This window comes from Papio anubis, chromosome 14, assembly GCF_008728515.1.
Source record: "Papio anubis isolate 15944 chromosome 14, Panubis1.0, whole genome shotgun sequence".
NCBI classification, from domain to species: domain Eukaryota; kingdom Metazoa; phylum Chordata; class Mammalia; order Primates; family Cercopithecidae; genus Papio; species Papio anubis.
This window is the reverse complement of record NC_044989.1, coordinates 38,161,527-38,175,965: the sequence shown is the minus strand read 5'-3', so window position 1 is coordinate 38,175,965 and position 14,439 is coordinate 38,161,527. Positions and strand designations below refer to the sequence as shown.

General features: G+C 39.3%; 1 protein-coding gene across 7 annotated transcripts in view; it reads right to left on the bottom strand.

The window, feature by feature from the left end:
• Positions 1-14,439, bottom strand: part of RMDN2 (regulator of microtubule dynamics 2) — a 115,286-nt gene that overhangs the window by 21,249 nt on the left and 79,598 nt on the right. For 3 of the 7 annotated variants that reach the window (XM_017947441.3, XM_017947437.3, XM_003908528.5), the window contains 3 exons: positions 11,348-11,401; positions 11,175-11,255; positions 3,819-4,372 (listed from right to left, as the gene is read on the bottom strand). In XM_017947441.3, the coding sequence (XP_017802930.1) occupies positions 4,319-4,372; positions 11,175-11,255; positions 11,348-11,401 (189 nt within the window). In that variant the 3' untranslated portion in view covers positions 3,819-4,318. Of the gene's footprint in view, positions 1-3,818; positions 4,373-7,512; positions 8,953-11,174; positions 11,256-11,347; positions 11,402-14,439 lie in introns of those variants that run through there. The other 4 variants (XR_001894023.3, XM_017947438.3, XM_017947439.3 and 1 more) reach the window with 2 other exon arrangements.

The following is a 14,439-nucleotide window of genomic DNA, read 5'->3' as shown; positions in this document are numbered from 1 at the left end:
CTGAGGCAGGAGAATGGGGTGAACCCAGGAGGTGGAGGTTGCAGTGAGCCGAGATTGCGCCACTGCACTCCAGCCTGGGCGACAGAGCCAGACTTTGTCTCAAAATAAAATAAAATAAAATAAAATAAAATAATAAATAAATAAATAAATAGACAAAATATCCTATGTATCCTCTATAGCAGGGGTCCCTACCCTCGGGCCACAGGCTGGTAGTGGTACTGGTAACTGGCTTGTGGCCTGTTAAGAACTGGGCCTCACAGCAGGAGATGAGCAGTGGGCAAGTGAGCAAAGCTTCATCTGTATTTACAGCTGCTCTCCATTGCTCATATTACCACCTGAACGCCTCCTCCTGTCAGATCAGTGGTGGTATTAGTAGGGCGAATCCTACTGTGAACTGTGCATGTGAGGGATGTACGTTGCACACTCCTTATGAGAATCAATGCCTGATAGGTCTGCCACTGTCTCCCATCACCCCCGGATGGGACCATCTAGTTGCAGGAAAACAAGTTCAGGGCTTCCACTGGTTCTACATTATGGCGGGTTGTATAATTATTTCATTATATATTACACTGTAATAATAATAGAAATAAAGTGCACACTAAATGTAATGCACTTGAATCATTCTGAAACCATCCCCCTACCCCCGGGTCCAGGGAAAAATTGTCTTCCACGAAAATGGCCCCTGGTGCCAAAAAGGTTGGGGACCACTGCCCTATAGCACACCCTTCTAGGTTATCAGATTCTAGTCCTGTTCACGGTTTTTGAGCTATTTAGCAATTATTTCCAATGTTTTTAATTTTAAAAAATTATTTTTAAATAAAAAAAAATTTTTTTTTGAAACAGAGTTTCACTCTGTCACCCAGAGTGTAGTGGAGAGTGGAGTGGAGTGGCGCAATTACAGCTCATCCCAGCCTTGACCTCCTGGGTTGCAGTAATCCTCCCACCTCAGCCACCCGAGTAGCTGTAAATACAGGCATGCACCACCACGCTCAGCTAATTTTCGTAGAGATGGGATTTCACCATGTTGCCCAGGCTCGTCTTGAACTCCTGAGCTCAATTGATCCTCCAGCCTCAGCCTCCCAAACATAATTTCTCTGATTATATATGGCTTTATAAGGAATACAGATATGACAGTATGACTCTGGAAGGGGGCATACAGCAGGGAGTTAATGCTCTTTTGAAGGGTTATTACCATAATGAGGAGGGGAATTCCCTCTGTTAATACCCATTTGTAGAAATGGCCACATGTGTCAAAAACTCCTAATTCTCTAAAGAGTGAATTATGAGTACTGCATTTCTATTGGGTCAAGCCCATATCCAGAAATAACTATGCTGATTACCCAGTCAATGGACATCAACTTGTCCATTGAAGACACATTGAGAAACAAGAATTTTATTAAAATATAATAAATGAACACTGATTAGATCTTATGTCAGGTTCCAATTATGAGTCCTAAATCTCACTGTTACCCACCAGGAGTGTTTCTTGATAGTCCTCATAATTCATAAAGGAAGTGTTTGTACCACTCTGCTGGAATGAGTTGCTCCCACAAAACCTACAACATAGTTGATTCTATGTCATTTGCTCCCAGCTGGATTCACCTTTCTATACTTACATATTCCTTTAGCTGTTTAGAGAGCCAGAGGTATCCATAGCCTCTCAGCATATCCATGACAGAACCAGCAAGACTCTTGCCCTATCTAGCCATGAGTTTCAACATCAGACCAGTTGTCAGAGGAAAGTGGGTGAGAACCAGCTGGACTGATTCAGTATCTTGATTGACCATTATAGAAGATGGGGCTAGGGGGTTGCTTAATTTACCTACTAACCAGAATGTCTACATCAGGGCTTGAAAATTTGAGTTTATAAATGTGTGTGTGTGTATGTGCATGTGCGTGCACACCCATGTATTTGGGACAGTAAACAGAAAATCCAAGTTTTTACTCTGATTTCCAAGATTAGGCTGATTAAGAGGTAGCAGGGAATCTTTATAGCTCACTGCTAAGTTCAACCTAGAAAATCATTTTATTTATTATTAAAAACTGGGAAATATAGGAAATAAAATAAGCTTCACAGAAACATATACTACTACTATTTTAGTGTATTCCCTACCAGATGCTCTTCTGTGCTTATTTTTATACTGTTGAGATCCTATCGTTACCTGGTGGGGGGTGGGGACGGTCCTTGCTCCCAGAGCTCTCAAGATGGTGGCAGGCCACTTTCAAAATGGCAGTGGGCCACTTCCAAGATGGTGGCAAGCCTCGCGTTCTCTGACCTGGGGTTCTTGGCCTCACAGATTCCAAGGAATGGAATCTTGGGCCATGCAGTGAGTATTATAGCTCTATTAGAAGCCCTGGGTCATGGAACAGAATCATGGACCCCAGTGACTAGTGTTCAGCTCGATTAGGATGAACCCAGGCACTTAGCTGTGCAGGAACAATAGCAAGCCTTCAGCCCAATCGGGAGTGGCAATGGGCGCCTCACTGGATCAGCATAGCGGACACTCTGCTGGATCCGGAGGGAGGGAAGTCAGCGGCGGGTCTGTGACGGCGGCAAACAGCAGTGGTGGACGGCGACCGAAAGCTCAGCTCGAGCGGTAACAAAGCACGGACCAGAAGAGTGCAGTTGCAAGATTTAATAGTGAAATAGAGTGAAAACAGAGCTGCCATATAAGGGGAGGGGACCCAAAGGGGGTTGCCTGCTGGCTCGAAGGCCTGGGTTTATATCCTGATTCTTGTCCCTCCCGCTGTGCTCTCAGGCAATAGATGATTGCCTATTTCTTTACCTCCTGTTTTTGCCTAGTTAGCATTTTAGTGAGCTCTCTGATTGGTCGGGTGTGGGCTAAGTTGCAAGCCCCCTGTTTAAAGGTGGATACAGCCACCTTCCCAGCTAGGCTTAGGGATTCTTAGTCGGCCTAGGAAATCCAGCTAGTCCTGCCTCTCACTATGTATGTACTATTTTTGACTTATACTTGCACTTAAGATATTCTGTGCAGTTGCCTATATCATTTTTGTAATTTTTAATGTCAAAATGTTATTCAATTGTAGTTATATTTCAATGTGGCTGCTTTCTTACTGTTGGACATAGTGTTATGCTGTTATGAACATTTGTGAATCAGTCACTGCACTTTACTCTTTATGATTATTTCCATGACTAAAGATTTAATACTTTTCAAAAGCTGTCAATAAATTTTACCAAAGGTTTGTGCCAAAGTACTTTTTAAATTTCTTTTATATTTTCATATTTGATGTACCCAGGTGACAAAATATTCTCTCACTAACTGTGTATGAGAATGCTCCATCTCATAACAATACTGCCAGTGTTGAATGCTTCCTGAATGAAGAAAATAATCCTTGCTAATGTCAGGCCTCTGAGCCCAAACTAAGACATCGTATCCCCTGTGACCTGCATGTATACGTCCAGATGGCCTGAAGCAAGCAAAGAATCACAAAAGAAGTGAAAGTGGCTGTTTCCTGCCTTAACTGATGACATTTCACCACAAAAGAAGTGAAAATGGCCGGTCCCTGCCTTAACTGATGACATTACCTTGTGAAATTCCTTCTCCTGGCTCATCCTGGCTCAAAAGCTCCCCCACTGAGCACCTTGTGACCCCCACCCTTGCCAGCCAGAGAACAATCCCCTTTGGCTGTAATCTTCCATTACCTACCCAAATCTGATAAAACAGCCCCACCCCTGCCTCCCTTCGCTGACTCTCTTTTCAGACTCAGCCCGCCGGTCCCCAGGTGAAATAAACAGCCTTGTTGCTCACACAAAGCCTGTTTGGTGGTCTCTTCACTCGGACGCAAATGAAATCTAGTTTGATGGTAAAAGAGTATTTTATTGTAATTTTATTCACATCTTTTGATTACCAGTTACAATACTAAATCTGTTTGTTTTTTTCTCTTCTGCCAACAACTTGTTCATGTCCTTTGCTCAGTTTTCCATTTTTCATCCACATTAATGAAATTATTTTGTTTTATGAAGTCTCCATTGAAACAATAAAATACTCATGAAAATTCATTTTATTGGATTTAAATATTTAAAGAAATATTCTGAAGGCTGCAGTTTATTGATAAGAAAAATACAAAGCATACATGTTTATAGATTATGTATTGACATTATAGTATATAGATTCTCCAAATAACATAATTAATTTTGTAGTGCTACTAGTGGAATGCATTCTGCAGAAACATGGCTTTACCTTCAAATCTGAGCACAATACCCTTACATCAAAAATGAAGAAAAGGATAATAAAACTTTGATTCGTTTAAATTTTGGTAGATCACGTCTGATTTGTTGAAGAGTAAATTTGGTTATTTACCTCTTCAAGGAAGTCATTATTTTTTGCATCTCTTTCTGTGCCTCTTTATCCTATAAAGAAAATACAAATACATAAGGAAATTTCATGCATTCATCTTGATACTCTAGTATGCTGAAATAGACTTACATTAACTTGAGGAGATTCCCCAACATGAGAACTTCAAGGTTCACGAAGGTACGTGCAATCACCAAATACTTTCCCTAATTCAGGTCACTGACAGTGTTTTATTATTTTTTTTAATAATTTTCTTTTTTTTTATTTTAACAAGTTGCTTTTGTCTTAGTGAGTGTTTTATACAGCATTAATCCTCACATGTCCTGGAGTGTTGCTCTATGAGTAAAGGGTTTATCGTGTTTATTTCACTGAATTCCTTCTCCAGCATGAATTATCTAGTGTTTTCCCAACAGGTTTCTTCCTCCTGGAAAAAACTTGCCACTTTCTTTCCTGTTTTACTCTAAGTTTTTTCTGCATATCAAGGCTTGAGCTTTGCCTGAAGGGTGTAGGGTTTAGCCCTGTGGGAGCTCTCTGGTATCTAAAAGATGGCATCTTTCAGATAGATGGAAACTTGAGTGAGACCGCCTATAAAGGTTAGGGCTGAGGTTGAAGGCTCTTCCAAATGCTGTACATTTATAGGGTTTCTCTCCATGTGCATTGTCTCATTATAAGATGAGATCATTAAATGAAGACTTTCTCACATAGATCATATTCATATGGCTTCTCTCCAGTGTTAATTCACGGTGTTGTTTAAAGGATAAATGGTCACTGAAGGCATTTCCACACTGATTACAGACAGAGTTTCTCTCTTGAGTTCTCTGGTATGAATAAGTTAGCTCTCTGGATTAAGTGTTTCCTACATTCATTACATTTATGGAGTTTCCCTCCAGTGTGAGCTAACACACGTTGAGTCAATGTTGAGCTGTGATAACTTCCTCATACTTATTATATTCAAAGGGCTATTCTCCACTGTAACATCTCTGCCACTGAGGACATAACAGGCTGTTAAAGCCTTGCTCAAGTACCTTCATTTATTCATTTATTTTCCCACATATGAATCTGATGCCGAGCATTCAGTATAGTCCCTAGTTAACATCTTCCACGTTAGTTACATTCATGTGGTGTATTACTCTCCTTTGCATACAGAAGTTTTCTCCTTTGTAGTAGGTCAGCTGCATAGCTATATGATTAATTTTAAGATTTTCATTATATTTCAAGCACTAAATATATTTGCTATATTTATGCAATTGTCCTCTTATAAGAACTCAGGTTATGGTTTAGGGCTCCGGTTATTCCTTTTCTCCCAGATTTGAACTATCCACACCTTTGAGCTGAGATAGCACACTTTCTCTAGTCTCAAATTAAAGTCATGTGATTGTGCTGCATTCCTAATTTGGCCCTCCCCAGGCCAATTCTGCTGTGGAGGAACACAGTTCACCCTTACAAATCTCAGTGTTGACATGTTGTTAGATCGCTCCTTCCTGTAGATATTCTACATGGAAGTTCTGTCTTTGTTTCTAAGACTTTACTGCCTGGATGCTGGTTTTGAGGATTTTCTCCAGAATCACATGTCTGTGCAGCTTCCTCTGAGATGGGTCTAGCAGGGCCTGCTCTTTCTGAGTAAAATCCAAAGCCATATCCTTAAAGGTCAACATTTCCTTTTTTTTTTTTTTTTTTTTTTTGAGATGGAGTCTCTGTTGCCAGGCTGGAGTGTAGTGGTGCAATCTCGGCCCACTGCAACCTCCCCCTTTCGGGTTCAAGTGATTCCCCTTCCTCAGCCTCCTGAGTAGCTGGGGCTACAGGCACATGCCACCATGCCCAGCTAATTTTTGTATTTTTAGTAGAGACGGGGTTTCACCATGTTGGCCAGGATGGTCTCAATCTCTTGACCTCGTGATCTGCCCACCTCGGCCTCCCAAAGTGCTGGGATTACAGCCGTGAGCCACTGCGCCCAGCCAAGAGTCAACAGTTCCTATGGTTGCAATGTCAAGAACTCAGTCACCACCTGTCTTTCTCTGTAATCTCACCCAAGGGCCATCTGAGCACTAAGCTTCCCAGACAGAGGAAACTTGAGTGAGACCACGATGATACTGAGGTTGGGGTCACCACATTCGGGAGCTCAGAGCTTCTTTCTAACTTTCTAGAAAAAGCCAGGAACCTGTATTTTTAATGAGCCTTCTACTGTCCAAGCAAGTCTTAAATATTTAAACAACTGGGTTTAAATTCTAATTTCCTTAGATTATATATAGCAAAACCTCAGGATGACCTTTCCTGGCCTGTGGCCCAAGTTGTAGTACCAGTTTTATTTTCTCACAAATCTCTGTGCTTTTATTTCCAAAATACTCATCAAATTTTACTGCTATGACTTTTTCAGTGCCTGCCTTTCCCACTACACCACAGAATTCATGATGGCAGAGGTATCTGTTTTTTTCTCTTTGTATCCCAAGCCTCTAGCAGAGAACACCTCTATAATTGTAAAATAACTGAATAAAGATAATCTCCCTCTTTCACCCAAACACACACATTCAAAAATACAGATTTATTTCATCTGATAGTGTTGGAAAAATACGGTTTAGAAAACTACATCAATGCTCTCTGTTAAAGACTTTGGATAAATAAGAGACTTATTTACATTGAATTGTCATTATTCTCCTAGCATTTGGGTAATGATTATCACACACCAACTTCATGAGACTGGGTACTGGTTAAGAACAGCTAGTCCCAAACTGATGCTGTATCATCAATTATTTCAAGAAAATAAATAAAAGGGTTCTAAGAAACTTCTTTAGAGTATTTTTAAGATCAATTTAAATAACACAACCAAGACCATTATATATATTGCAAAATCTTAAGAAATAATACATTTTAAATGCAAATGACAAGAAGGTAAGAGTCAAAACAGTAGAAATATGGGGTTGTAAACAGACTTTCTACAAATCATGAAAATGTCCGTTTAGAGAGTGGGAAAAGTCTGTCTATACTATCTATACTATAATAGCCTTATTAATTTTTTTTTTTTTTTTTTGAGATGGAGTTTCACTCTTGTTGCCCTGGCTGGAGCGCAATGGCACGATCTCGGCTTACCACAATCTCCGCCTCCCAGGTTCAAGCGATTCTCCTGCCTCAGCCTCCCTAGTAGCTGGGATTATAGGCATGTGCTACCACGCCCAGCTAATTTTGTAATTTTTTTAGGAGAGATGGGATTTCTCCATGTTGGTCAGGCTGGTCTCAAACTCCCAATCTCAGGTGATCCACCCGCCTCAGCCTCCCAAAGTGCTGGGATTACAGGCGTAAGCCACCGCACCTGGCTGTCTTATTAATTTTTTAGAAAGTACTAGGAATAATTCTCCAGGCATGGATAGCACAGATGAGTTAATTTACAAGAAATAAGTTTCAACAGGAAAGAAATGGGCAAACAAGAATTTCTAGCAAATAAGACAATATTACAGGATTTTGGCAAGTGACTCATTTATTACCCTGAGTAGCATTTCTAAAACAGGAAGGCAGAGTGAATGGATACAAATTCTGTTTTATAAACCTATCCAGAAAACCAATGTCTTAATTCAGATAATCAAATATGATATCGTAACTCAGAAAGAACATTTAAAGCAGAATTAGGATTTTGTTACTAAGAGCAGTTACCAATGAGAATTGTGCTTCTCAACTCATAAAACAGGTTAGAAATATAGCTCAGAACTTCAATCAACAGGCCATTTCAAAGACAACTATACCACTTGCTAAATATAATGAGCTCTTAACTTTTAGCACTCCCAGAGTGCACTTCTTTTTGTGGTTGGTTTCTGGTAACATTGGATTTACTAGTCTATGAGTCTGTTTGTCTTAGAAAGGTGATTAATGCCATTTCAAAATGTTTCAGCAATTTTAAAATACGGGGTTTTCTTTACCAGCTTAGCACATCTCTTATCATAAAACAAAATATTACATAATGCTTTTTATATTTGAGCTTTCTCAGTAGGCTCCAAGTTGATGAACTTTAATACTGCCTCCAGGCAAACAATTTTCAGGTTGCCAGTGAAGTCATTATTTCATTCAGCAATCATTCTCACACTGTCTCAGACACAGAAATCCCTTTTTAAAAAAAAGAAATGTTTCTCAGGATCTGAGATTACTTTCCTAGGGTCAAGAAAAGTCCACATGAATAATAAAAATACCATCGTTCCAAATTCTGGGAATGTAAAGCTGCTTACACCTATGAATCTGGGCTCTAGAGACCAAATGACTGACACTCCCAATATCAAGTAGCAGTGTGATGAGCTGAGAGTTCCCTAACAGAGGACAAAAGACAGGTCCACAAATGACTACAATGCAAGGAAGAAGCTATAAATGCCACAAGAAAGAAACAAACATGTTATGAAATTTCACAAGAGAGAGCAAACTGATGGCTAGGTTGTCTTCTTGTAACTAGTGGCATTGCTAGACATTTTGGAAATGAATAAACTTGGTTAGCAAAATCACTAATGGGGTATATTTCAATCTGAAAAAACTTTATAGAGATGGAGGGGTATTACACATAACTCACTTCATACTATTTTCTCATTGAAAAAGAAATGGAAATATTCCTTACATACCTTTACTACTTGGAAAAACATTGCTAAGAATACAAATGGAGACATCACTGAGGGAAAAAAATGCAATGTGAGAAATATTTGCTCAAACTATTTTGCTTATTACAGAAATACTTCCAATGTCTAGCCTTCTTACATTCATTATGCGTCTTCTTTATTATTACTATTGACACTACTATTTTTATTTGCATGATATTAATGTCTTGGTTCTTTCTATGAACACTTACCGAGTGCTTATGATATGCTAGGCAGTATACTCAGGATTAGGGGTGTAGTGATGAATGACACAAACCTGGTTGTTACTCTCATGGAACAATCACATTAATAATGACATAGTAACTGTGTGAAATGATAGTAAGGAAAAGCATAGGGGGCTTTCTTGCCAGCAGGTGTCAAGAAAGTCTTTCCTGAAGAAACAGCATTCATGGTGAGGCCTGGAGGACAGGATGGAATAAAGCTAGTGAAAGGAGCGGAGGGTGGGTAGGAGTGTTTCAGGAAGTGGGAACAGTATGTTCTAAGGGTGAAGGGCAGGTTGGGCGGTGGAGGGAAGAACAGGGAACATATGAAGCTTGAGAGACTGTTAGGAGCTGGATCAGAGCCTTGAAGGACATGCTGAAAATTCTGACCCTCATCTTAACAGCAAAGGGTTTTGAGCAGGGAAGTGACATGTTGACGTTTACACTTAATCTGTTGCTTGGGCTGCTACTGGGAGTCAAGAGTGGCCTGGCGGGAGGCAAGGAAGCTGGGAGGAGAATGGCTGGGAGGCTGGCACACACCAGCTGTGGTCCGGGGAAAGTGGGCACATTCCTTTCGCTCCAGGCAAACAGAGCTTTGCTTTCTTTTGTGCCTCTGTTCATGACGTGCAATGTACTTGTCCACAACTCCATATTATATAGATCTTTCAAAGTCTGCCTCTGATGCCACCTGGCCTCTTCTAGGTGAAAATAATTTCTCCTTTTTCAAAATTTCCATAACTGAGGATTTGTACTTCTCTTAGTACCTCATGCTTTCTGCTTTGAGCTACAGTTATTTGGACACACACCATATGTTCCCTTCTAGGCTATAGCCTCCTAGAAGGCAACAGGCATGTCTTATTTGTTTATAGTTCAGATCACAATAAATATTGGAACCTGTACTGCTCCAACACAGAAAAAGAGGTGGGTTTTTTTTTTTTTTTTTTTTTTTTTTCTGGGGGCATTTCTTTTCTGTTATGATTTAGAGGATGATAATCTTTGGTGGTACGAGAAGAGGAGGAAAATATATACCTATTTTTTTTGTTGTTGTTCCCACAACACCAGTCAACAGCTCATAGGAGCAGACTGAGTTGTTAAGCCTGTGGAATGCTTGAAACTTACAGCATACCCAGAATCCTGAATTACTGAATAAAAGGGCAAGAGACAGGGCAATAGTTTTTTTCATTAATGGCAGTGTCCAAAAACCAAAAACATGTTATTACGTATTTTTCATCTTTGTCATGGCCTTGGATAGCCATAACTGCTGTGAGTTGGGCACCGAGGATGGCAACCCATGGTCGCTCCCCTTGCTGTAGGCTGGGCCACCTGTCTAGCTTGTTTGTTGCCTATATAGTTAATCCTCAGCTCCCCAGAATTATGCTGCGCCACCTCCTTCCCACTGAAGGAATTATGCTGGCTTCACTCCCTGCTGTCTTATATCTAACAAGCATCAGGATGCTTTAACCGCTAGGGCCTCCTGGTGACAGGTTATCTTACAGAGATACAGCAAATTTTAAAACTTCATAGTACATGTAAAATCCAAGTCAAAGGTTTTAGTATGAAAGAAAACTCCATCATAGAAGGAGAGAATAGAAGGGTGGCTGTCAGGGGCTGGGAGGGTGGGAGAAATAAGGAGATATTGGTCTAGGGTACACAGTTTCAGTTATGCAGGATGAATAGGTTCTGGAGATTTAAAGGACAGCAATGTGACTATAGTTAATAATACTATATTGTATATTTGAAATTTGCTAAGACAGTGGATCTCCAATGTTCTCAACAACAAAAAAAGTAACTATGTGAGGTGATGAATGTGTTAATTAGCTTGATTGTGGTAGTCATTTCATAACATATATGTCTATCAAAACATCATGCTGTATATATATAGTTTTTATTTGTCAATTATACTTCAATAAAGCTAGAACAAAAATAAATACATAAAATTGAATAGAGAAAACTACAAACGTATCTAAGGAAGTTATTCATATTTTGAGCTTGAATAGTACTAATAAGACAACAGCACTGTCACTTTCTGGACTTACCTCTTTGGTAACAGTAGGAAGCAATAATGCCAAATTACAGAACTTCAAAGCATTCTGGTTTTCCTCAAGATCAGCATAACACTGGAAATGAGAAATAACCAATATTAAACATAATCATGTTTTTATGTGACGGGTTCAAAGTGATCTTAAAGCAGAACAGTGGTCTTCATTACCTTTGCTAAGTACATGTAATTGGGATTAGAATAACCAGGGCATAGTTCTTCAGCCTGATTTGAGAGAAAAACAGGAGAGAATAAGAGGGCAATATTAAAATAACAATAACCACAAATGAAGAGAATATATTTAAATAAATCAAATATTATGAACCAAACTGCCGTAAGAATTTAGGTTGGTTGTTTCACATTTGAATCACTTGATCAGTTTAAGTATCTTTTGAGTGGAAACATAGCCTTTGCATTTAGCCATTAAAATAAAATTGATTACCATGGTCATAAAGCTTACAAAGCAATGAGATACTTTATGGTTTTGAGGTTTCTTTACATAATAATTTTCCTCAGTCTTCTTTCTCTATTCTTTTCAAGAACAAACAACTGGTAATATTTCTAGGACAAGATCCATCCATCCATCCATCCATCCATCCATCCATCCATCCATCCAATCCATCCATCCATTGGATCTTGCTCTGTTGCCCAGGCTGGAGTGCAGTGGTGCGATCTCAGCTCACTGCAACCTCCATCTCCTAGGTTCAGGTGATTCTCCTGCCTCAGCCTCCCGAGTAGCTGGGATTATAGGCACCTGCCATCATGCCTGGCTAATTTTTGTATTTTTAATAGAGATGGGGTTTCACCATGTTGGCCAGGCTTGTCTCAAACTCCTGACCTCAGGTGATCCATCCACCTTGACCTCCCAAAGTGCTGGGATTACAGGCATGAGCCACCACTCCTGGCCTCACTATCTATTTAGAAAATGAGAGTAGAGCATGACTGGTACCCCATGGCAAGCATCTCCCACTAGATTAATATTTGATTTCTTATGATTTCAACATATTCCACAGGAGTTAAATAATATCTGAAGTCCATCAAATCATGGACTTTTAAAGGAAAGACAGATCCTTGAAATAACCAATCCAGGTAGTAGACATGAGTGGGTATTATAAAGGTATTTTCTATTATCTACTAATCTTTTATGTACCAGTTCCTTTATCTCTGGGAAATAAGAATTATTTCAGGTATGGTATTGTTATCAGACAGCCCTTCTTAGAACCTAGGTCAGTCTTGTTATGTACCAGTTCCTTTACTTTATCTCTGGGAAACAAGAATTCTTTCAGGTATGGGATTGTTACTAGACAGCTCTTCTTAGAACCTAAGTCAGTCTTGCTTCAGAGTCAGCTTTCGCTGTTTTGAAGGCCCAGGCAAGCAAGCTTACAACCTGGAGTCTCCACCCTAGAGCGGGGTAGAACACAAGAGAAGAGGATGCTTTTAAATATTTACAAAAATATCCTTGTTTCACAAGATACGAACAATCCAGACATTTCCAAAATTAAAAAGTGAAAATTTCTCCTTCCTAGTTTTATTCTCAACTTCAATCTCATGCCCCAGGGGTAACCACTATCAGCAGTTTGACATGTATCCTACCAGACTCTTTGCCAAGTATAGGCAAATAAAAAAACAGATATTTGGCTTTTGAAAATGAAACAAAATGGAACCATTTTACATATATATATAATTTACATATATATAATTCTTGTCAATTATACCTCAGTAAAGCTAGAAAAATACAAATAAATACATAAAACTGAATAAATGTGCACATTGATAGAAAATCTACATATTGGCCCCAGACTTTTTCCCCATATTACAAACACATTTTCATGTTAGCATAGATATACTTCATCATTTTTAAGAGCTGTATTTCATATTCTGCATGAATCATAATGAAAGGAAGCATTTCTCATTGGACATCTTTATTTATTCTCCATTTTCATTATCGCTACTAATAATCAATGAACATACTTTTTCTCATATGTTTGTGTATATGTGTGTATATGCCTATAAGGGAGATTCCCAGAAGTTGAATAGCTGAATCAAAATAATATATATATATTTTAAAGAGATACTAATGAAGATAAATCCAAATCAGGGTGCTGAGGAGTGGTCCAACACCTTATGAGGGCACATCCCTTTTAAAAGACATTTTATTCTGTACAGAATCCAAAAGAGAAGGTTCTAGAAGGAGGAGGACAAAAATCTCCTAGGGTAGGGAGCCAGACTCGGTATAAAACTTTAAAATCAGGTAGCTTCACAGTGTCTGGGCATGGAATGAAACCTGCTGGAGAGACAGCAAAGCTACCAACAGATTAAAGGAAGTTGTCAATTTCAATCAAGCCAGAGCCTTGACCATCCTATAGTGCCATCCATGGATTCTGGTTCTTCTGCTTCTCTCTTGTCTAATCATCTCCATTTCAAGGCTTCTAGTTTGGTAAGAGAATTTCTTGAGCCATTCTAATAAGAGGGACTTAAGACTGAACTTTATTCAATTATACCTTCTTCTATGCCCGGTAGTTGCCTCAGCTCTGTCCGAATCCCATATTGGGGACAACTTGCCCCAATGTATGCATGTAAAGAGCTTATTTCTTTAGTACTGGCATTCTAATTCTGCATATATACCTTAACACCTATGTTTAGTAAACTAAAGTGATTATAAATAAGAACACCTCTTTTTGTTCTCATGGTTTAAAAAACTGAAGCCCAACAGAACACAGACAGGCAACTAACAACACTGAATTCCTAAGGTAAAACAGATTCTGACCTTTCATAAAAGGCCTTGGATGAATTACAAGGAGCGTAGCATTACTCAAATGCTAATGTTTCAATGTAATGTTCCAATGATGAGGCAGTTTCTAAAGAGGCCCTTAGAACATTCTTTATCATAACACCTGGCAAAGAATATTACACATATTTAATTTGTCTTGGCGATCCAAGTTCCTTGAAGACAGGAACTATGTTGGTCATTTCTGTGTTCCCAGTATTTGATGCCATGTTTGGCACTAGTTATGTGCTTAATAAACACTGTTGAATAAATTAGCTCTTCTTTAAAACATCTTATAAGCTCAAGCAGCAGCCTTATACCATATCAGGACACAGCTGAGAGTTCTGCAGCTGGGGAAGCCACTAGTACAGACTCAGGGATCATATGATTGCAAACAGTAAGTGCAATCAGGGTAGCCTGTCTCCCAACATTGCCACACCTGTCGTTTACCACACACACCCATCCTCTGATCCAGTGGTTTCCAGCCATGCCATCA